Here is a 25,918-nt window from a genome sequence, read left to right as displayed (position 1 = left end):
AGGCCCTTAGACTAAATATCCTACTTACCCTTTACGGGTGTTTTTTCATTGCATTTATCTTTTCATCCAAATATAATGATCCAAATGTTGTGTTGAGTTTGGGGAGCCTTTAATATGTCATTAGGAAGAGCTTGATAAAAGAAAAGAGCAGGTGTTCCACCTGTGAAAAAGCAATAATAGAGGGGATTAGTTTCCCAAGTCCAGCATGGGGCTTACTGCACTGGCCAGCTTCCAAGCTACTGAAGATATGCACAGCTGGCCTTGGAGGAGACACCGAAAGCAACGGCACGTGCCCTAGTAGACTTCTGGGTATTTCGTAGAATAGGACCTAAACTTAGAAAACAAGTTTTTGGTTTTAGATTATTGTTGGAATCTTTGACATTCCTTTGGTGCATCAGGCTATAGAATGCACAGTCTTGTTTACCTAATGAAGACACTATCCCAGTATCTTTGGTTTTATTTGAGATCTGACTCTCCTTTCAATTTCCTTAGACATACTTTGTGTTGTATTGGGTTGGGAAAAATTTTGCCTCACTAATCCCTTTTCTTCCACGTTTCCCTCCTATTCCATTTGCTTCTTTTCCTCTTTAAATCATTACCATAATCTTGGCTTCAAAAAATCAGCGTAAGCCAAAGTCGGTCTCACGAGGGAGATATTACTTTCATGTGTGGCCTAAACATAGCACATAAACTACTCCCTGGAAAAGAAAACAAAAATTGTTCACCAGGAGATGGAGGATGTATTCTTCTGTAGAGAGATTTTTTCCAGTGTGCTTCCTGATATCCTAAATTGTTCCCAATGTGATGAAACAAAATTTGGGTTCCCGTCTGGCACCATAGCGTTAAAAAAAATTCGGAGACTCCAATTTTAAAATGCTGTGAAGATAAAACATTTTCAGGACTTTTTACCCTGAAAGTTAGAGTTACATTTTGTTTAGATGAGGAGGCTGCCCATTAAAGTGGAGAAGGGGCCGGAGCTGGTAGGGGCACAGTGGAGACTCTTAGGAATCATACCCATTAAAAAGGTATGGACATTTGAAGAAGAGCACAAGTTCTAAAGATGATTTCTATAGTGAGTCAGATGAAAGAGGTTTTTCAAGAATTTTTTATAGTTTTATTCTCATAAGATGGTCTCTTATAAACCTTATTATACTTCCTGGAAAGTTGCAGGAGTGAGATAAAAAGCACAACTACCTCAAAAGAGTTCTCTCTTGGGATTTTTACTTCTCTATTGTTATCTTGCTATGTGAAAGCCAAAGAAAATTTAAAGGCCACATGTGTTTACAGGAAAATCCTGAAAAGAAACCACAAATCCTGTGCAAGAATGAGAATAATTTTATCTGTAAATGTTATACTACCACAGTGACAAGATGAAATTTGATTTTTATGGCTCATTCATTCATAGATTTACCAAACATCTGTTAATACAGCATTATTCTAGGCACTCTCAAGTACTTGAGAATAGCAGATGGAAGCTGACTTGTACAGGAAGAATTGTGATACAACATGAGGAGTGCTATAATGATGATGGAGGTGGGCAGGGTGGTATTGAAAATACTGACCAAATAGTATGGTGCACGCACCAACAAATCTAAATAGGTATCAGCCTCAACTCTGTTGAGAGTTTGAGAGATCTCTTGTGGGGCAAGTCTTTCCCCCTTTAATAGCCATTGTGTGTGGAGTTCCAGGGAGCTTTAAGGAAGAAGTTGGGATGGTAGGGTATTAAAAGGAGTACTTGGCGGGGAGGTTAAAATCAAAACTTCTTCAAAACTGGCTAACTAATAACCAGTGTGGTAGCGTTGATGTGTACCAGCTGCGAATCAGCTCTGGATTTGGAGTGTTACAATTCATTTAAAAATGAATGCCCAGATATTTCTATCACTGTTAATCTAGATTGCTGTCTATTTTAAATTCATTGAGTACATTTCTGCAGCTGTCACTAAGCTTTGCTTCAGATGATGTATGTATCACCCTAGGGCAGGTGGGACATGTAAAGACTTTGATGGGACTCTACTCAGCTTGAGGTTCTGGATTTAAATGACTGATAGCATGTGTGGGTTCACCAAAGATATTACTATTACAAAAGAGTAGTTATGTACCACCTTTAATCTGACCATATTGCATTTCATCATTGGTTGCTGCAGTGAAATGAAAAACCTTGCCATACAGTGAATACTTTAATCTATCGGCATGAAGAAGGCCTTGTCAGTCTTGGCTCGAAAATCTGGGCTTAATGACTAAACTGGAGACAGTTTTTAAATAAAAATAAAGGTTATTCAGTAGTTATCTTTGTATTATTTCTTTTAAGTTAATATTAGATATTTTTGGTTATTTCGGTCAATAGAATAGAAGTAATGAATAAGATTGGGATGAAATTTAGTCTTTAAACACACACATACACATCTATAAAGCACAAAAAGGTATTTACCAGCCATTTGGCATTTTGGGGGTTCCTGTATCGATATTTTATAGCACAACAAATACAACAAAATGTTTCTGTCACGTAGCTATAGAAGACAGTTTTCTATACTCGTCTGCAATGTAGAACTTACCTGGTTAGATTATAATTGACACAATGGAACAAAGACTGGCTATTGATTTATGACAACTTGTGATGTCACTGAATGGAACTGTTCCTACTTCTGAACATTTCTTCAGGCGGGAGGCAGAGTGTGTAGCAAGATCAAACAACTGAGCCTCATGATTGTGTGTACTCAGGCAGGATGGTTAGGACTCCAGAGGGATTTGTGTGCCTGCATCATGCCCTGGGCACTTCCCCTCCTCAATCCCTGTGGAATTTCTCAGCTGCAGCCATCAGTCCAAGGGGTTAGATGAGCCTGAAAGAAGCAGACCACATTGCTTTCATTCATTACCACTGCCTCCTTCTTGCCACAATTCTGAATAGCCAAATAATCACGGGCTCAGGCTGATCTCCCTGTCATGGTGTGTGATACACCATTGCTCTGCCTCTTCCTCCTACCTCCTCAAGGCAGGACCTCCACCCCCGATACAGACAAATATGGCAGTAGCTGCTGTCGTTGTACCCACTTAATGTATTGCCTGCCTATTTGATGCACAATCAATCGACTGAACTGGCATTCTTGTATTTACTTTGGTGTACCTAGAGTTACCATAACTTTTGTATGGTATTAAAGAGCAGGTGTGGCCATTAATTAGAATATGAATCATTCTCATTTGTTTCTCCTAGCAGCATCTTGTTGGAAGGAGCTCTAGTACAATCTCTTCATATTACAGATAAGAAGTCTAAGATTCTGCAAAACTTAGTGACCACAAGGCATAGGAAGTCTTTGGTTCTCAGTGTTCTTATCCCACTGTCTTTTTATTTCAAGGATGATTCAAATCAATATTCCACTGATGAAGATCCTGAATTAACTCATTATATGTGAGTGGAAATATTGGAAAGAATTTCATAGGTTTTAAAGGGAATCAATTGAAAGATACAAATAATGCTTTCAGGTTGACCTGTTTTGTGATTTGTTATTATGTATTCTGTAATATCATCATCAAGTTATTATCCATTTTACTTGGGTGGAACTTTGTAATTACGTCTGTAAAACTGACCTTGAATGTTATAGATGTCCAAATGCAAGAGCAATGTTTTCCAAATTTTGGAGCTTGCGACTTCATTGTAAAGGTCTGTGCATCACATCTTGAAAGAAGAAATGCAGACTGCAGAGAATCTAATTCATATTAACATGCCAATATTCTGATACTGTTTCCAAGGTTGACATCTGATTATTATGTTAATGAGAGAAGGACATTTTGTTTAATCTACCCAACAAATATAAATAGTACCACCTATTTTTTAGTTTATAAGACTCAAATCTGTGGAGCTATCTTTGATGTTCAACCTCTCTTATTCATCCCCTACATCAAATTGAGCCTTCATGCTTGATTCTTCTTTTTTTTTAAAAAAAGATTTTATTTATTTATTTGAGAGAGAGAGAGAGCATGTGTGGGTGAGTGAGTTGGGGGAGGGGTAGAGGGAGAGGGAGAGAGAGAATCTCAAGCAGACTCTGGGCTGAGTGGGGAGCCTGATGTGGGGCTTGATCTCATGACCCTGAGATCATGACCTGAACCAAAATCAAGAGTTGGATGCTTAGCCGACTGAGTGGCCCAGGTGCCCCCATGCTTGATTTTTCTTATCAAAATTACTTTTAGTATCTAATTTCTGTCCCACTGCTACTATACTTTTTATTACTTTATACCTTAGTTCTTGTAAGAGACTCCAGTTGACTTTGCTAACTCCTGAAAGGTTAGTCCTCCCAAAATACCTTCTTCATGTCATTATTTCCTACTTCTTCTCTTGCCACTTGAGGCCTTCTGTACTCTAGACCCACCTTACTTATCTAACCTTATTTTAAACAAAAATTCATATTCCAGTGAAGGTGGTCTCATGGTTAGCTGCACTGGACATAGCTAGCTGTGTTTGTTTATTTATGCCTATTCTATATCCTGCCTTATCCTCTTTTTTTTGTCTACTCTTTTAAGTCAAGCTAAGTTTTACCTCTCTGAGAAGCTTTTCCCAATTCTCTTCTTTGAGCTTCTGTGGTATAACCAATGCCATGCACAGTATAACATTGTATTATATACTGGTTAACATTGTTCTTTAATTGTTTTTGTTTTAGGCCTTATATCTCTAACAAGATCATGAGATCTTTTCAGGAAGAAACCACACATATATACTATTGATAGCATACAGAATTCTTGTCTGTTCTTTGACTTAAAATATTTTAAAAGTCAACAACTTTTTTAGATATGCTCACCTTTATCTCAGCACAAAATATTCAGAGAACAATCAAATTCAATCAGATATCTAGGGGATTTATTTCATTTATAGGAATCCTTTTTTATGCTGACTATTAAAAACCTACTTCAAAGCTTACGAGTAGAACTTAAGAACTTCTTTACAATGATTATGAAATGAAGAGGCTGAATATGAAGAATGATTAATGATGCATGACCTGATTAAGTCATACATATTCATAAATATGCATGTGGAGGGAGTATAGGTAGTGTCGAAATGGATTAAGATCCTAATTTCCTCATTTTTGTTCACACTCAAATATAGATATGGAGAACCACTAAAAACGAAAATGTATTCTACTGAACATTTTACACAAAGCTCTTTGTGTAAGAAATTTGTTTTATTGATATTGTACATTTATCTTATTCAAGACACAATCTTTTGTGTCTTGAAAGACACATAATGGGCCCACTTGTTGGCACATGAAAAATATGAGTCCTTTTACTAAGGAGCATAAAATAGATTTCATGGACCAATTCCATTTCTGAGTATCATGGCTTCATCTATATTTCCCACAGTTAATATTTCCCTTGTAAGTTTTTCCTCTAATGTTACCTGGTATCATAATAAAACACCATATTTAAAAACTGTTATATTTTATGTAAAGCTGTTATGAGAGCAAGTTGCAAAATAAAAGTACTCAAATTCTACTTTGAAATTACCCTCTCCCTCATAACCTAAGTTGTAACACTTGAACTTTCACCCCTGATAGTTAGTTCCAGAGCTCCTGGTCTACTCTATCAGAGGTCTTTCATAAGTCCTTTAAAGTTGATTGGCATTTGTAGCTAGGTCTTAGACATTTTACTTATTGGCCTCTGACACACATCTAAACGTTGGCATGCTTTGAGGTTCCCATCTTGGTTAAAATAAAAGATGTCAGATAAAAAGTCAATATGATTTTAGTGGATGTTTTCTTTATTGTTTAAAGCCATAAGAGTGTGTGTCTACCAAAATAAAAGACTTTCTGTCTTTTTTTTTAAGTTTGTATTAGTTCCTGTACAACATAGAAAAAACCCTCAATTTGCAAAGTTAAAATTGTATTCTTGGATTGGTCCTTCTGCAGTTTCATTGGAAAATGTTTGCTCGCTGTGTGATGGATATAGCAGCATTAAAGTGCCAGAATTATTGTGAAATCATATGCGGAAATATTTTATTCATAGAAGTCTACTCATAATGTTTTTGTATTCTAGGGAATTTGCCTGTCAGGATGAATCTGAGATTTAACTGTAAGGAAACAACTGTGTTTATTTTGAAGGAAGCAATGAAACTCTGTGGGGGTGGTTAGGAGATTTCAAGTATCTTTTTTTTTTTTTTTGCCAAATGGGCCTGGATTTTCTGGTGAAGATCACCTATATTAGCATTTCTATGGAAGGCCAACCATTATCCTAACCTGTACTACATTTTGTTCTCAGTTAGTTTAACAAGATAATTTGACATTTTGTAGAGCACTTTTCATATGCATGACATTTCAAATACATCATAGCATTGAGAAAATTAGTTCCTCACCCAGGCAAATAGCAACTCCTCCTTAAACTATAGTTTTAAGTATGAAATGCCATTCCCATTCCTATTTAGGAAACTGAGACTAATGGTAAAAAAAAATTGTGTACTTTTACTTCACAGCCATGTTAAGATGTTTATTAAACTGGTGGTGATATTGCAAGAAGGCAGAATTTATATTGCAACAGAATTAGATCTTGGGTATGTTGGAAAAAAGACTGGAGAGAAAAATGGGCCAAATACATGGCAAGGGAGAAAGGATTGTCACTATTATATTGTCTTCTTGAAATTAAGTTTAAGTAAGGAGAGGACAAGAATTATGAAAGACCAGGGATTAGGCATGGAGAACTGGGGTTGAGAAATAGTGGGACTGCGTTTTCCTTGTGGGAAAACCTCGTCTGTTGGGTTAATAAGTACTTCCTCCCTATATTAAAATGATTAACTTTGTACTTGTTTGCAGATGGTTTTGAGGAGAGACCAGTAAGAATTAAGACCTAAAGAGCAAAGATCTAAACTCTCTGAGGTAGATATTATCTACATTTTGTAGATGATGAGCTGGGTTTTACAAAGTTAATCCATCCAAAGACACACAGCTAGTGTGTTGCAGAATAAGGTTCAAACATGTATCCCTATGGATGGTTTCAAAAATTATACTCCACTGGGTTTTTGTTTATTTTGTTTATTTATTTTATTTTTTTAAGCAGAAGAAATACTACAAAACTGTTATTGTTATTTTAACTAATAACATTTAACTAATATTGAATTATGTCCCAGGTACAGTGAACACAATAGTGAAAAAGGCACCATCCCTCATTTTTAAAGACCAATATTTTTTTATTTGTCTCATTCTCAACATTTATATGTAACAGGCTTGTTAAAACTGGTATGCACGCTATAGTTAACAATACTGTATTGTACACTTAAAATACTGTAAAGAGGTAGATCTCACATTAAGTGTTCTTAACATCATTAAAAAAAAGAAAAAACTGGCATACATGGTGTAAGAGTATATTAACTGAGCATATATAAAAAAATGTGCTAATCACATCCACCTAAATTACCCCATGAGTGTTTTCAGTGTATGAAGAGACCAGGGTTCCTTTTTAACTTTGTAAAATAAAAGTTTATTAACTTTTGGCAAGTATTTCTCATGATTATTTTACATTTAGAATGAGAAGCTAAAAATAAACCTGTAAACTAGAATTGTAAACAGAGACCTTCAGGAATACTCATGAACCAATTCTTTCCAACTTCATTTAAAGCTTCTGTTTTCCTTAATGGCAGCTCTGTGTGTTTGTATCAGAAAACAGAGTCGTCCGTATAGTGTGCTTAATAAACAAGCAAGTCTTTAGTTTTGGAATTGACAATTTAGGAGTCAGACTGTCTGGGTACAAATCCCTAACCTACCACTTACTAAATTTGTGACAGTTAACCTCTTTATAGCATTGCTTTCCACAATTTTATAGAGATCACTCAACTAGTATAGATAAATGAAACGATGCATGGGTGGTACTTAGTCTGGTGCCAGACAGATGATGAGCACTTGTAAATATTAACCATCATCATTATCCCTTTTATTATGTCCAAGTACTTTTATTTCTCTCCATGACGCTATGGGGCCATCAGGTTGGCTGAGTTGCATAGACGGACCCTTGCTTTCTCACGCCTGCTCTGGTTGCTTTCATGCTTATTTCATCAGATTTGGACTTCCATGCTACCCTTCCCCCTGAAGTACTCCTACTCCTATTCTGATGGCTTCCTCTTGACTTTTTGTTTACTATTTTCCATCACTAATTTTCAGTGTCAAACCAGTTCTCTAATGATCGTTTTTTTTCCCATTGGTGACTATCTTTAACAATGGGCATGCTAAATAATTCATTTAGCACCAGCTGAAAGAAATGTGGGCCATTGACATGTGTGTAATGGTGTATGTGGTGCTGCTGTATTTAATTCATTCATCAGCTCTTTGGCAAAAGCTTGTGACATTGCAAAGCCATTAAGGAAAACAAATCCCAGTTACCATTAGCCCACTTTTTTTTTCCATTTTCCATTGTTTCAATCTCTGATAAATTAAGAGTTAACATTATTTATTGAATATATGAGGAACTACATTCAACCATTGATCTTGTTTTTTTTCTGTTACTTTAAAAATTCTCTTTATCTTTAAAGATCTGTTCACTGCTGTGCATTCCATTAGAAACATGGAATCTAGAGAGCTCATTTAAATTTTTCTGTAAACTGTGGAACTAAACTTTTTTTTCATGTTAATATATTACATTGTATATGTAATAACCACTCATTATATAGTATATAATCTCACAAAGAAACACATCTTTCTTTGTTCCCAACCCCTACTCTCTGACATCTTGCAGCCCCTTTCCCTGCAAGTAGAAATAGAAAAGACTGTAATGACAAATCCCCTGTAGGATCATGGGGTAAAACTTCTAGTACTAAATAATGAAACACTTTATGTGTGGGAGACAAATGATAGAAATAACAACTGTGCCACATCAGACCTCATTAAAGTCAATGAACTGTAACATGGGACTATTTGTAGTCTTGAACAACTTCTATTGACTATTGTATTATATTTATTATCTAAATATTGAAAATAGTGATAAAGACAACTCCTCATTTGCTGGAATTCCATTTCTGGAAACAAAGCCTTGACGTAAAGCCCAGAAAAGATTCCATTGCCCTTGGTTCAGAAATCCTTTTCTTTAATTGTGAAGTGCAATTGTTTTCCAGTATGTTCTTATGAGAGCCCCCAGTTGTCTCATAAATATGGTCGTTTTTCCTTAGTTATAAAATTTACAAATATCGATTAATTCTTGAGTAAACTTGAAGTGCTTCATTTAAATCAAGCACAAGCTAGAACTAAACTTACATTGAGATAATTGGGAAGAAGATTTGGAAGGCAGTTTTGGCCCACTGGACTCCCTCAATGAGGCATAGAAACTAAACCAATCAAAAAAATGCAATAATATAGTAATGTTGAGAGTTACATTCAACACAATTCTGATGTAAGTTGCTTATATTTATTTAAAACATTTAAATAGCAATTGTTAAAATTTCCATTTTAACATTGAAGAAAATGTAGAAAGAGATAAATCAAAAGTCTTGTTCTCAATGCATTTCATGAGAAAATAAAAACATACTTTGCCAGAAGGGCATGACTAGCTGCTTATAAATTCTAATGGGAAGTATATTTTGGAATAAGTAGCCCATTTTCTTCTAAACTAGTTCCTTTAAAACTATTTGGCTACTACCCCAAGGAAGTATTGCATTTTACATTTAAGCCCTTGCACACATACATATCCATCCAGTTAGCTTTAGGTGTCCTAATATGTACTCCTAATGTTTTCACATTTATTATCCACCTAAGGGAGTCTTTTCTCTTGTTTTCTTTTTCTTTTCTTTTTTATATCTTCCATGAGTCACATTGTTTTATCCTCATTAATAGAACACAATTTCTGCACATATTTTATGTTTCATAAGTTTTACTTGAAATCATTACCAGGAAAAACTTGCTGGTGTAAAAGCTAGAAAATAAGCAGATTTATGAAAGGAATATTCATAAGATTACTTTAAGGATTTGATCTTTTTATTTGATTTTTAAAATCTCCTCCAGGAATTTGACAAAACCATTCTAATTACTAACCTTAGGAGTCTGGTACATTATAGATATCCCTAGCCTTATTGAAATTATGATATAGCCTGGTGAGGGCTCAAAAATAAAAATTGAGCCACTTCATTTTTGTTGTTTATAGCTAAAATACCAATGAACTATTTTTACTAACAAACTATTAATTTTTATATTTTTTATTACTGGAATAACTAGTAAGAATAGAATCCCCTGAAACATTTGTTAGTGTGTCTCTTGTGTTGTTAAAAAAAAAAAAAAAAAGGAAACATACTTTTACAACTTTTCAATTGAGCTCATTGCCTTTAAAATAAATAATGTATATCTGACTAATACTCTGTAGAGAGTTATGGAGCTTAGCTATTATAAACTTAAATTATTACCTATTATTTATTATGATTAACTTTCTTTTATAAACTGAAATTCCATGGAGATTAGAAACTTGAGGAAATTTGAAACAAAAACACACACATAAAAGATATTTAAAACAAACAAGCCTGTATTACATATAGTGCAGTACATGCCGATCTTTAAATTATCTTGGGAAATAAATCTCCTGAATAAAAAAGTTATTTCTTTTAAAAATTAACACCATATGAAATAATGTTGGCATGCATCAAATAGCCCATAGGCAGTGTTCCTTTAAAGGTTCGTTGAGTGCTAAGTCCTCTGCTAGTTGCTAGAGATACAAGGATGAACAAGGGAATTTGTACCCTTAAGAGCTTACAGTCTAGTGGGAGACTGGAATAAGTAAGAATAGTACATCTGCCTAAGTAGCCATGTTGTAAAAAGATGAAGCAGGCCATTGAGAAAATGAAGCAGTTTGGAAAGTCGGCGCTGGTTGTGTCCAGTCTTGCAACCTATGGAGCATGAGATCAGAAGTGAGAAGTGGCGTGCTGACTCAGAGAGCGCTGAGCTTGGAATCCGGAAGCTGGGGTCTACTGTATGGGACCCTCAGCAGGTTGTTTTCACCTCTCTTGGCTTCAATCTTACATTTCCAGAAATACGAATCATTGATATATAAGCTTGTTTTAGCCAGTGAACTTTTACTGCAAATGGTTGCAATTCAATATGGCAAATTGGAGCTGCTCATATAGTTGGGTATAAAGCAGTGTGAAAACCTTTGGGCCGTATGACCTCTTGGGTATATTGTAGTATAGACATTTTATGAGCATGGAGAAAATACATTTTAGCTAATATTGTACTTCTACCAAGCATTTGCTGTTTAAGCCTTTTACTTCTAATTGTGGAATGAAAGGCTTTGGTCTATGTTGAAAGAATTTCAGGCATTAAGCAAGCAAGCAGGTGGGAGGACTTTGGGGAAGGCTCTGAAATTAATCTGTGCCTACTTGTAAGGTTAATCTAGAAGATCTGAATGAAGGTAAACCTGATTTAGTCTTCTCAAAGGAGCTGGAGGATGGAGGAGGATGGTTCAGGAAGGCTGATCTGCCGTCTCCTCTGTGCCCAGACAGGTTCCTCCCTCCCAAGAGCCATCTGCAGCTGTTGGAGACCTATTCCTGGGATCAGTTGCAGGGGAGGGGCATCCTAGGCTCGCACACATTTCTCCTGTAGGCCTCCCTACGAGAGCACGCATGGGCACACAGGGCTTCAACATCTGCTCCCTACTCACACTTTCCCTCCCTGACCACCAGCTCAGTCTCCTGCTCTTTCCTTTGCCTTAACATTTCTGTTTTTCTGCCTCCAGAACTCTGGATAAGAGTATTTAATTTTTGGAATATTTACTGTTGTTTGTGGTATTTTTACATCATTTTCTCTGACATCCTTAAAGAGTCTCTTTGCCTCTGGAGATGAAACCTCTGACTAAAAAAATTCAGCTTTTTATTAGGATGTGTCAAATTGTTTAATTTGAATTTTGAAGTCTTACTACTTCTATTGATGAATATGACTAATATTATCATGGAAATAGTTTATAAGCCTCAATGAATTTATGAGAAATAAAGGAAACAGTCACTTAACATATGTATATAGCACTTTATGGTTTTCATCCTCACAACAATCATATAAATGGGGTAGAGTTAGTATTATTTAGCAGATCTTTTAGTAGACTAAAATCAAGGAGGTTAATTGGAAGTTAGCTCAATTTACACAGTAGTGAAAACCTGTAAGTCTTTTAACTTTGCATTCCATGTTCTTTATTTTTTTTTAAGATTTTATTTATTTGAGAGAGAGAGAGAGAGAGCACATAGGAGGGGGACCGGCAGGCAAAGGGAGAAGCAGGCTCCCTGCTGAGCAGGGAGCCTGACATGGGACTCGATCTCAGGTCCCTGGGATCATGACCTGAGCTGAAGGCAGATGCTAAACTGAGCCACCCGGGCGCCCTCCATGTTCTTTATACTAACTTGCCCCTTTGAATATTTTAATTGGAAGGTAATGTTAATTTCTCACAATCTTATTCACATACACACTCAACTTTTCTTATTAAATACTCAAATACATTATTACTTTTGACTAAATATAACAAGATAATATAAATAATGCAGAAAATGGAGCTAATATTTATTGAACTCCTAGTTTGTGCCATTATATATGTTCATTAGCTTTTTCATGGAAATTCAGTCAGGAACTAGTTCTCAAATGATCCATGTCAGTAGTGACCATTAGGTCATTCTCATAATAAGATAGCACATTTTTCCCTGTTCTCAGGTTTTTAGGACAATACATCTAAGTGTGATCACTCAGGGCATGAGCCTTTCCTTTGTTCCTTTTTTAAAAATCAACTTCCCTGAAATATAATTGACATGTAAAAAACTGTGCATTTTTAATCTATCAACTCAATGAATTTCAGGATAAATATACATCTGTGAGACCATCACCATGATCAAGGCCATAGCCATATCCATTATCTCCCAAAGTTTCTTTCCACTCTCTATTAGTACTATTTTGTGGTAGGAATGCTTGGCATAAGACCTACCCTCTTAGGAAATTTTACAGATACAGTACACTGTTATTAGCTATAGGCACCGTGCTGTATGGTAGATCTCCAGAACTTATCTTCCATAACAGTAACTTTGTACCCTTTGACCATCATGTTCCCATTTCCTTCTCCTCTCAGGCCCTGGCAATAACCATTGTACTCTCTGTGTCTGTGAGTTCGACTATTTTAGATTCCACATATAAATGAGATCATACAGTATTTGTCTTTCTGCATCTGGCTTATTTCACTTAACATAATGCCCTCCAGGTCTATCCATAGCATTGCAAAAGGCAGGATTTTTTTTTCTTTTTTAAGGCTGAATAATATGCCGTTGCGTATATATGTCACATTTGCTTTAACCATTTGGCTATTGATGGACATTTAGGTTGTTTCCATATCTTTGTTATTGTGAATAGTGCTGCAATAAACATAGGAGTACAGATATTTCTTTTTGAGGTCCTGATTTCAATTCCTTTGGATAAATACACAGAAGTGGGATTGCTGGATCATAGGTTAGTTTCAGCTTTGATTTTCTGAGGAATCTCCATACTGTTTTCCATAGTGGCTGCATCAATTTACATTCCCACCAACAGTGCACAAGGTGTTAGGTGATATATCTCATTGTGGTTTTGATTTGCATTCCTCTGATGGTCAGTTATGTTGAAAACTTTTTCATATATCTTTTGGCTATTTCTAGGTCATCTTTGGAGAAATATCTATGTAGGTTCTTTGCCCATTTTTAAATTGGATGATTTCTTGTTTTGCTATTGAATTGTAGGAATTCCTTATATTTTTGGGGTATTAACCCCTTACCAGATATATGGTTTGCTAATATTTTCTCCCATTCCATAGACTGAGTTTTTATTTTGTTGATCATTTCCTTTGCTGTGCAAAAACTTTTTAGTTTAGTTTAATCCCACTTATTTATTTTTTGCTTTTGTTGCTTGTGCTTTTGGTGTCATTACCAAAAAATCATCGCCAAGACCAATGTCAAGGAGCCTTTCACTATGTTTTCTTCTAGATTTATAGTTTCAGTTCTTATGTTTAAGTCTTTAATCCATTTTGATTTGATTTCTTCCCTTTGTTTCTATCCACATTCTTTCTTTTTTTTTTTTTTAAAGATTTTATTTATTTATTTGAGAGAGAGAGCGCACGAGACAGCACAAGCCTGGGAAGGAGCAGAGGGAGCGGGAGAAGCAGACTCCCTGCTGAGCAGGGAGCCCAATGTGGGACTCAATCCCAGGACCTTGGGATCAGGACCTGAGCTGAAGGCAGATGCTCAACCAACTGAGCCGCCCAGATGCCCTATCTACATTATTTCTTTTCCCCCAAAAACAGAGACAGCCAGAAATATGTGTTGAAATACAAAGCAAGAGGTAAAAATGAAACAAAACAAAACCCCCAGCCCATTATGAGTTCTGAAATTTTCTCAAACACTTTCTGTTTAACTGTAAATGTTTATAGGTGGTAAATGAAGATGTGGTATATATATACAATGGAATATTATGCGGCCATCAAAAAAACCCGAAATCTTGCCATTTGCAACAACGTGGATGGAACTAGAGGGTATTATGCTAAGCGAAATAAGTCAATCAGAGAAAGACATGTATCATATGATCTCACTGATAATGAGGAATTCTTAATCTCAGGAAACAAATTGAGGGTTGCTGGAGTGGTGGGGGGTGGGAGGGATGGGGTGGCTGGGTGATAGACATTGGGGAGGGTATGTGCTATGGTGAGTGCTGTGAATTGTGTAAGACTGTTGAATCACAGACCTGTACCTCTGAAACAAATAATACATTATATGTTAAAAAAAGAAGAAGATAGTAGGAAGGGAAAAAGGAAGGGGGGGAAGTTGGAGGGGGAGATGAACCATGAGAGACTATGGACTCTGAGAAACAAACAGGGTTCTAGAGGGGAGGGGGGTGGGGGATGGGTTAGCCTGGTGATGGGTATTAAAGAGGGCACGTACTGAATGGAGCACTGGGTGTTATGCACAAACAATGAATCATGGAACACTACATCAAAAACTAATGGTGTAATGTATGGTGATTAACATAACATAATAATAATAAAAAAAAGACAAGTAAAATCCTAGTAAAAATCTCTGAGTACCCAGAAAGGTTATGTTTAAGCTCAGCCATGACATACTAGTAGGAGTGGAGAAGAGTGAATAGATTCAAGTAATAGGAGTACAATTGACAGGTTTTGGTAATTTATCTGATAAACTAGATAAGGGTATTCCAGACATATGCCATAACCACCCATCCCCAAGACCATGGGAAGGCCCATATATAAGCATATATTTACTTCTTGGCACATATTTCACCTTAGAAAAGAGCCTTGTGACAGGTGGGTATGCCATTAGTAAGGAGTAGAGTGCTCCAGCAATATTAGTTTGGGGCCAAAAGAATTGGCTTGGCTTAAGACACCTTGCTTTGATGTGATTTGATGACCCGGATCTGTCTCAAGTTGGGTTTGTTGACACAGGTCTTTAAAGCATTACCATCATGGCTAATTTTTATTAATGTTTATCTCAGGCTGACAGTTTGCATTGTCTTTCAAGCAACAACTCTGAAACATGAACAGTACCGATTGTCATGAATTTTCTTATTATAAAGAGCAATCTGGTTTTATATCCTCCCTCTGTTTTCCATAACTCATTCTTCATTTCATGAATTCTCTGCTTGTAAATTTTCACTTCCTCTGTTGTTGATAGCTTCCCATTCATATTCTTGAACCAGTTTCTTTTGCAGACTCATGGCTTTCTGCTGATAGAATTCACTGAGAATTTCTGCTTTAAGGATCTGGCCAAATTCAGTGAATAAGAGTGAGGTTTTAGCTTCTCTCTTTGTTCTTAGAGCTCATGCCTGGCCAACACTTCATCTCTCAGTTTGGAATGGAAATGGTCACTGTCTTTCTCCACTATTATTAACATCGGTTTTGTCTGGGAAACATCTATCATTTGTCTTTTCTGATTTTTCATTTTCTCACTCTAGTGATCTGCCAGCTGTCTATTGTTAAATTCACCCCATCCAATCATTTTTAAGAATTATTTTTATCCTTAAATTCGCAAGCAATATCAAATTGTCTTACCTGCACAGTAGACTTTTTTTAATTTTTATTTTATTATGTTATGTTAATCACCATACATTTGCACAGTAGACTTTTTCAAAATTTCTATTTATTCTCTTTTAAGCAAGATCTGTATCTATGTCTTTCTGAGAGTTTATATAATTTATTAGTTCACTCAGCCTGGTATAATGCTCACTCCAGTCTTCTGTTTCTTCTAGTAACTGTAACATACTCTTCTCAAATCTAGTATTTTCTTTGTAAATCCCATAGAGTTTAGATTCTCACTTTATCATAACTTAGTTTAGCTTCATTTTCTCTCTCACATATTATGAAATTCTTTGTAAAACCTTTGACTTTCAATAGGTATGTTTTGCCAAATATCTTTTCCATTTACTTAGATTCTATTCTATCTCAATTCTCAATATAACAGATGTATTTCCCACAGCATTTGGTATATATATTTTTAAGATTGATTTATTTATTTTAGAGAGAGAGAAGGAGAGAGTGTGCACACAAATGGGGGGAGGGGCAGAGGGAGAGGGTGAGAGGGAATCTTCAAGCAGACTCCCTGCTAAGTGCAGAGCCCAGTGTGGGGCTCGATCTCAAGACTCTGAGATCATGACCTGAGCTGAAATCAAGAGTCGGATGCTCAACTGACTGAGCCAACCCAGGCGCCGCTGGTTTATTTCTTTAAGCCTCTGACTAAATATTTAAGACAGACATGTTCAGAAATATTCTTTGTTTCTTGATTTCTTCAAAAGATATCATTGTTTTTTTAATCACTTTTTCATAATTTAAAATCTTTTAAATTATTTTTATACTTTATTTCAAACTAGTTTTAAACATTAATGTGATTTATTTTTATTGATAAATTCTACTGTTTAAAAGGAACATTCTTCAGGGGAAAATGAGAAACTAATTCCAATAAACAAATAATAACTAGAGATTTCTGAAATTTATTATAAAAATCAGGACTAAGCTCTTCTGACATCTTTTCTATGGGTGGGACAGCAGTCAATCTAAGTACCTTCCAGTGTAATTTTTCCTCTGGTAGTTATTAATATTTTCTCATTATTCTTGAACATTATTAAATTTAAGTGTGATTTATTTATTTATTTATTATTATTATTTTTTATTGCCACTTGGGGTATAAGTTCAACCTCAGGACTCCTATATTCTGGAAAGTTCTCATCTATTATCTCTTAAACAAGGGCTTCTCTATCATTTCTTTTGGGTTCTCTTATTGATATAAGTAAAATTTTGCTTCTTGACATAAATAAATAGGTAGATAGATAGGTAAATAGATATCTAAATAGATATGTCTATGTCTTAGTCCATTTGGGCTGCTATAACAAAATACCAGAGACTGGGTGGTTTATAAATAGCATAAATGTATTTCTCACAGTTCTGGAGGCTGAGAAGTCTAAAATGAAGGTGGTAGCATGGTCACCTTCTGGTGAGAGCTCTCTTCCTGGTTCATAGCTGGTGTCTTCTCACTCTATCCTTACAGAGTGGAAAGGGCTAGGGGTCTGTGTGGGTCTCTTTTATAAGGTAATAATCCCATTCGTGAGGGCCCCAGCATCATGAATTAATTGCCTCCCAAAGGCCCCATGTCCTGATACCATCATTTTTGGGAGTTAGAATTCATCAATATATGAACCTCGGGAACACACATTCAGAGCAGAATAGGTAATAGATGATAGATAGATAGATAGATAATCAATATTGGATTTGTCTCTGGGCTGCATTCTGCATCTTCATCAATTCTGTCTTCAACCATATTCAGGCTAACATTTGAATGGTTTTTCTTTTTTTTTTTTAATTTCAATGACTATTTTTCTTTTTATTATCTTCAAGGTTTCTAAAGGGTTCTTTCAAATACATTTTTTTTTATTTATCTTTAAAATCCCTTGCTCTTTGATGGATGTTACTTCTTCATTTACCTCTTAAAGTATAATTAACATACCAACTTTTGTCTGATTTTTTTTTTTTAAGATTTTATCTATTTTTTGACAGAGAGAGAGAGACAGTGAGAGAGGGAACACAAGCAGGGGGAGTGGGAGAGGGAGAAGCAGGCTTCCCGCCAAACAGGGAGCCTGACACGGGGCTCGATCCCAGGACCCTGAGATCATGACCTGAGCCGAAGGCAGACACCCAACGACTGAGCCACCCAGGGGCCCCTTTCTGATTTTTTTTTAAAGATTTTATTTATTTGTTTATTTGAGAGAGAGAGAAAGAGTGTGTGTGCATGCATGCAGGGTGAGGGGCAAAGGGAGAGGGAAAGAATCCCAAGCAGATTTGCATTGAGAGTGGAGCCCAGGACTTGGGGCTCAATCCCATGACCCTGAGATCATGACCTGATGATCTGAACTGAAAACAAGAGTCGGACGCTTAATGCACTAGGCCACCCAGGCACCCCAGTCTGATGGTTTTTAAAAATTAATTTTACCTGGAATGAATTCATGATCCTATTGTTGAGTACTGCCTTTCTCAGCCTTAGATTTCCTCATATGTTTTGGAATTTTTGTTTTGTATACCCATTATGAGTAGGAGGTATTTTCTTTCTTTCGCTATAGTTTTCTCACTATGAATGCCTTTCTCTTCTCTGCGCTCACCCTTTCTTATCTAGCCCTTTTATATTTGTCTTTACCTGACATCCTCAGCCTTCTAGACCAGACTGGTCCTAAACTAGCATTTCTGGACTTCTGTCGCAGATTTATGTTGTAGATATCATAGAGTTAGGCCTCCAACCAGCAGATGCTTACTTCATTTTCTGATTGAGAGATTATATCTGTATTCTTCAGCCTTTAAGCCAGAGACCTGGGTTTTTTTCAGCTTGTCTTCAGCATTTCTAAGCCACTGACTCTGGTTAGAGAACTCTTGAGTATTTATTCTCCAGAAATAGTACTTGTGGCCATCATTCCTATGTCTAGAACTGGAGCCCAGCAGGCTCATGGCTTTATCCCTGCTTTCCACTTTGCATTTCTGGTCCATTTCTAGCCTGTGGACATGCCCATTTCTTTTTTGAATACAAATTATTCTAAAAACTTTTTCTTTCTCTTTTTATAATTGACCTTATGTTTTGAGTAGAAAGAACAAGTCAGAACCTAAACTCATGGTGCCTACAACATGGTACTAATGCATTTTTCGTATGTATTATTTGAATCTTTTCAACTTCTTTGCCTCTTCAGGGCAGATATACATCTTATACATAGCCTATATCCCCTACTATGCAGACCACAGACATCATAAGTATATAGTTGTTGCTAACTACTTCTTAGTTTAAGTGATTTTGTTTAGAAAAGAAAATATGATTCCTAATCTTAAGGACATTGTATATATCAGAATATGTCAATATATTTCTGTGCATGTGTGTTTGAGTGTGTGTGTGTGTAAATAAGTATGTCTTTCATACCTATTAGGGTCCTACTGAGTTTATTTACCTGTTTATGTGATTCTCCTTCTGCTCTCAGTTTGGCCAAGAATATCCTGAATAGGATCCAAGAAATTTTTCTTTATTCAAAAAGAAAGAAAGAAAGAAAGAAAGAAAGAAAGAAAGAAAGAAAGAAAGAAAGAAAGAAAAAAGAAAGAGAGAGAGAGAGAAAGAAAGAAAGAAAGAAAGAAAGAAAGAAAGAAAGAAAGAAAGAAAGAAAGAAAGAAAAGAAAGAAAGAAAGAAAATTTATCTTTATTCCAGAATACAGAGAGAAATCTGAAATTTTGAATGACAATTTTGGACTCTGCTGCAAAAATTCTTCTCCTAACATTTTCAGTCAATTTTATTGCTTGATTGTTTTTAATCTCTTATAAAACACAGATGGCCACACTTATTCTGTGTAAAGGCTTGAGGGGAAACTAACTGGCCCACTGATGTTTCTATTCTCATGATAGTGTTTCCATGTGGAAGTTGGTAGCTCAGGACCATGTCGAGACCTGGCTGGCTGCTAAGGCCTGTGCTGCTTGTGTCTTGAACTTTCTAGAGTTTGGAAGTCATCAGTCCAACTTAGAAGCTCATTCTTTAAAGCCAGGAGGGTCTGCATTTTCCTTGGCCTCTTTCTTTCAGCAAATGTTATAAGACCTTAATTCTCATTGTGGGCTAATTATTCTCTTCTATTTGCCTGAACCATAATTTAGTGGGAACTATTCCTACTCAAAGAAATGAGGGCAGAAATTATATAATTGAGAATAATGGCTTGAAAGCCATGAATGTTTAGAATCCTGTGTTAAGTCTGATACATACTAGCTTGGTGGTCTTTATAGGCAGTTCACTGGGAAAAAAAAGTTTTTTCTTCCACTTTCAAAGTGGGATCATCATAAAGATTAAATATTTACTGACTGACAATAATGAGCCAGCTCCTTAGAAAAATGAGACCTATTGTTAGTACCTAAACACTTGCCAATTAAAAAAGTATGATTTTAACTCAGCTGGTTCTCAATTAGAGAAATTCCAATATATGAAAATTCATATTTAATAAAATAGAAATATTGTAAGGATTATTTCCATTATGAATATATACATTTAATTAATTGCCAACTAAATATTTTTAAGGGCATCACAGTGGACCTGACTGAAGAGAAACTATAGTCATTTGTACTTAGTGCTTTTAATTATTAATATACTGCAACATTTAGAAAAAAAATTTTCCTAAGAAACATGAAATCTCAACACCACCAATTTGCAATTAAAGTCTTTCTTTATTGATGTTATCCAGGCAGGATGAATAAAAATTCTAAATGTTTAGCATTCTTAAGTAATGCTAGATGATTAGACATCTGGCGTAGGTTTTATAATTAAATGAGGCTTAAGAGTTATGCTGGTAGGATAATGCTGGCCTTTACAAATATCTGGTCCCTTTCTTGAAGTTGTTAAAAACAGTGATAAAATATGTAGAAATTATTTACTAGCCATTTTGGAACAGGAAACAAAATATTAAACCATGTTCAAAAAATTATTCTTTGTATTTTAGGCCCTCCAGGGAAACGCGGTAAGAGGGGCCGAAGAGGAGAATCTGGTAAGTCTCTCTTTCAGCTGCTCCTTGTCATTAATGTTTTGGTTAGATTCCTGCATCTGTTCCTCCTAATTAATGATTATATTGTCTTGCGGGAGGTTGCGCGTAAGCTTGTGTGTTTAAATTGCCTCTGCTAGACCTAGAATCTTTTTTAATCTTCTTATTTCCATCAAACTGTAGGTAGAAGTTTGGAAAATATTGTTGATTTGTTATGTTTGATAACCACTGGCACCCAATTTTGGGTTATTTACTGCGTCAGGTTAAGTTTGTCCTTTCCGCGTACAGTGGAGGGTTTCTTAGCTGCACGCAGTGTGGCGATACACCCGTGCTTCCGTCTCCACAGATAGCAAATGCAGGATCTTTATGAAAACATCTGCTTTGGGACACTGGGGCACATGTCTTGGAAACCTTTATTGTTATTTTATCCAACTGGTACAATTTTGTCATGCTTTTACTCTCATTCATTTCAAAATTTGGAATTTTTATTCCTCTTGTATAACCCTAGAATTTTAGTGATGACAGCAGCCTCAGTAATCAATCCAGCATTTTCATTTTGTAGTTGAGGAAATGGAGGCCCCAGAGCAGTCAGGTGATTCGGCCAAGGCTACGCAATATTTTATGAGCAGAATTTGAAACAGGACCAATTGTCCTGATGCCCACTTCAGTGAGTTTTTGCTTTCAGGCCAAATCTCTATATGTATCTTCCTCTTACCGTGCAAGGAAGAATTGATGGCCTGATAAGACTTCACATGGTCATTTATATTTTTGGAGTCTTAGACTTTATAAAACAAGCAAGACAGTAAGTGCACACACTCATTTGGATATTTGGTTTCAAAAAAATTTTTTTTATTTGAGTTTTTTTCTTTACTTTGAAAGGTAATTTAAGATTTCATTCTAGTGTACTAAGAAATGTTCTTTTCCAGTATTTTTTAATAAGTATTTATCAGTGTTAAAAACAACCAATTTCTGAGTGTTGAAGTAGTAGAAATACTAACCTACCAAAAAGAGCAGCAGATTGATTTGTTGTGTTTTTGCTTTTTTGTCTCATTTCCTTTTTTGAAAAAAAAAAGATTTCGAAGTAAAAGAAATTTATGAAAATTCAGTAATTTGGGCAGTATACTTGCTTAATTCCTTTAAGAGTGTTCTTGAAAGTCATCCTTAAACCTCATAATCTAAGTAATTGGATACTTGTATAGGTATCCCTTTCACCTTACAAAGTTTTATATTAGAGGATGGTTTATAAATGTGTTTTAAGGAATAAGAAATAATGAAACATTAGTGGAATCAAATAATCAGTGATTTGATCTTTGTCAAAAGAAATACAAAGGATTGGGGGAAAAAAAGTAAAAATTTTGTACTGATGTGAAGTTTTATAGAAAAATTAAAAAGTCAGTTCCTAACTTATTAGCTACTAAAAACTTGTGTTTTAATAGAGTGTACAGTGTGGGATATATTGAAATTTTCTAGACTTTTCCTGTGTTTTGATGAGAATACAAAATTTTAAAGAAATATAAATATCAGGGTTTAGTCTTTTATATATTGCCAATGCTACTGAATGAAAAAACATTCTTAGAACAAATAATGGGTACATTTCCCATTTAACCATTTTACCAAACTCAAGAAAGTTATATATCAATTCTGTCTAACTGGGCTATCATAAACGACCAAAGATCCTCCTGATTCATATTTTATCTAAATTTTTAAGTATAAATAGGCCATCTTAAGATGAACCTCTCAGTAATTCATAGACAGACCTCAGGGAATCTGAATATTTTCCAAAATTTTATGTAAAATTTTATGTGCAGATAGATGTAAATGCACTTTTCTGATATGGTATCAAAGTTGTCCATGAACCAAAAAAAAAGATTAAGATTCATTGAATTCTAGATGACTTCATCATCTTGTATTTTGCTGATGATTATGACAATGCTTTCATTTTATATTTAATCTTAATATTTTGCATCTTCACTAATTCATCTCCCCCTTTCTCTTATTCTCTCCACCCCACCCCCACCCCACAGGTCCTCCCGTAAGTATTTTTGTTGCATTTGGGCTCTTGTACCTTAATCGGGATCACGTATGTTAAAACTTTGTTAAGGCATCAAAATATAGTCTATATTTCAATTAGAAAAATGTTACTGACCTTTGAAGAGTATTTAACGTTGGGAAATTATTTTTCTGGTACATTATTTTGGATATGTTGAAGTGTAAAATGTGTCAATTAAAAAAGAACTTTATTTTTAATACTATCACAAACCAGTTACTCTCCTGGGACTTTTGGAATAACTTATGAAGCTCCTGATATTAAATCTTTTCCTGGAATTCTGAGGTTTCTCTTGCAAGCAAATCCCCAAGCTATTTCGCACTTCTTTTTTCATCTGTTTAAACTTGTATCTGAAATATTTGCATTTGCCAGTCCACCAAATGTAGATGGCAACATGATCATGGAAATGATACCCCCCATGGGCTTGGTCCGGTACTCCCTCCTTAGGCAACACTCCCTTTGAAGTCCGTTGGAGTTTGCCTGCATAAAGAACATGAGATGGAGCCCTTGGAGAGTTGCACTTTCTTTTTTCTTTCCTTGAGTAGGTCAGAGCTGCAGCATTCCAGCCTGCTTTGCACTCACAGGAACAGATTATCTTGTCAGCTTTGAGCTAGATGTGTTTTTGAGTAATAATATCCTGGATATCTGTTGTCTGACTCCAGTGTTTGCATTGTCCACTGTACGTTTACGGTAGCAGTGATCATTGACATTGAGATATTTTCTCATCCCGAATAGCCAGTTTGCTCCAGGGTTCAAAGACTCCACATTGGCAACTTATCTAACAGGCCAGCATGGTCCGGGGAGAGGGGCTTAGCATATACTCGTTTACTTTATTCAGAGGAAGCATTGGCTTCCAAATATCTTTTGCAGTCTTCCTGCCACGTTCAAGGGTGCAACATAAATCATGTTAGAAGTGACTTTGCTTCTGTAACTGACTTTCAGCTCCGGCTTAATGCTAGGCAGATGGCATGGCCCAGGTCTAGGAGCCTTATTCTTTGGCTTCATATGTAAGCCTCTGTCTTTAAAACTAGAAGCAAGCATTTACTACCCAGAGGAAACTCTGGAAATTACAGCCAGTATAGAGTGTTCCAGGCTTTTGTTGGTGGGTGTAAGTATTAGACATGCCAAGAGGTAGTTAAATCTTGCTTCTGCCGTATGGTGACAGTCCGGGTTCTAGTATTTCCTCTTTGGTCCTTCAGAAGTTTCAGCAGCCACACAGCCCCTCCTTTCTTGGGGCCATCTATTAGTCCAGGTTCTCCACTAAAGATTTAATTGTTCTTTCCTTTCTTATTATATAAAAAGAAAATAGAACTAATATGTTTAAGCCCTGAGTACAGGCGTACCTGGGAGATATTGTGGGTTCGGTTCCAGACTATTGCAATAAAGCGAATAACACAATGCTTATAAAAGTTATGTTTACATTATACTGTAGTCTCTTAAGTGTGTAATGTATTATCTCCAAAAACAAAATAAAACAAAACAAAAGGTACCTGCCTTAATTAAAAAATACATTATTGCTAAAAATGCTAACCATCATCTGAGATTTCAGTGAGTCATAATCACTGATCACAGATCCATAACAGATATAATAATAATGAAAAAGTTTGAAATACTGTGAGAATTACCAAAATGTGACACAGAGACACAAAGTGAGCAAATGGCGTTAGACAGGTGGTTCCTGTGGACTTGCCTGAGGCAGGATTGCCACAAACATTCAATTTGTAATTAAAAAAAACCCACGGTAGCTGTGAAGCCCAATAATGTGAAATGTAATATAATGACCTATGTCTGTACGGCAAGTAATATTCTAGGCACTTCACACACATACTTTCATTTTGTCTCACATAAATCCTAGTGTTAACATTCCCATTGCTCAGTGAGGAAAAGACTCATAGAGGTTAATTATCAATAGTTGCACCTCTAGAGAGGGTTTACAAAGTTGGAATTATTTAGACGTGTCTGATTTTAAACCCTTTCCACTTACCACACTATCTCTATCCCTTATGAATTATGAATGTGTTACAACATGGATCATTGTCACACAGGTTTGTCAGGCTATGGTCAAATCATATTCCTTGATATAAGTAATTATATATAATAAAAACGTGTCTAAAAAATGTAAAGCAGCTAATCTATAAAATGAGCATTCATACTGTCCCATCTCGACAACGTTTTGAAGAAGTTATAATGTGTTTAGCAAACTGCATCAAATCCAAGAAATGAGGTATAATTATGAGTTTTAATAATAATCGAGTTTATAATTTAATAATTTTTAATAATTTAATAATAAATAAATAAATGAGTTTAATAATACTGACTAAAAAATAATTGAAGTCACTCACTTTTGAAAGATGAAGAACCATTGATTGTGAAAAAGAGGGAAAATATGTATTGATCATGTTATCTTTTCTAATACAATGGAGTCTTATAGTACTTGGGACCCCATATCATGGGAACCCTATGGGTGAAATATCTTGCAATGAAATCCTCTTGAGCCTCTGATTTCTAAACCCTTATATATGATTTTCAAGAAGTATTTGCCTTTTATCAAATTTAACTTTAGAGTTATAAAATATTTCCATTATATTTCTTGCATCTGAATAAAAATAAATGAACGGTGGCATTATTATGATTAAATAGGTTTACCAATGATATATTTATTGAGGTATAATATCTAATTATTGACAATTATAATTTGAAGTGACCATACTCATCCTAGTTTTTTTTTTATTTTATTTATTTATTTATTTATTTATTTGACAGAGAGAGACACAGCGAGAGAGGGAACACAAGCAGGGGGAGAGGGAGAGGGAGAAGCAGACTCTCCCTGAGCAGGGAGCCCGATGCGGGGCTCGATCCCAGGACCCTGGGATCATGACCTGAGCC

General features: G+C 35.6%; 1 protein-coding gene across 1 annotated transcript in view; it reads left to right on the top strand.

Annotated features, from left to right (window-relative positions):
• The window catches only part of COL25A1 (collagen type XXV alpha 1 chain), a 465,144-nt gene that overhangs the window by 225,171 nt on the left and 214,055 nt on the right, over nucleotides 1-25,918 (top strand). Inside the window, exons 3-4 of the mRNA XM_078069067.1 lie at nucleotides 20,947-20,991; nucleotides 23,010-23,017. Of these exons, the coding sequence (XP_077925193.1) occupies nucleotides 20,947-20,991; nucleotides 23,010-23,017 (53 nt within the window). The remainder of the gene's footprint in view (nucleotides 1-20,946; nucleotides 20,992-23,009; nucleotides 23,018-25,918) is intronic.

The sequence above is a fragment of the Halichoerus grypus genome, chromosome 3, assembly GCF_964656455.1.
Source record: "Halichoerus grypus chromosome 3, mHalGry1.hap1.1, whole genome shotgun sequence".
In the NCBI taxonomy this organism is placed as follows: domain Eukaryota; kingdom Metazoa; phylum Chordata; class Mammalia; order Carnivora; family Phocidae; genus Halichoerus; species Halichoerus grypus.
Note: the sequence above shows the minus strand (reverse complement) of the source record. Positions and strands in the feature narration are given on the sequence as shown.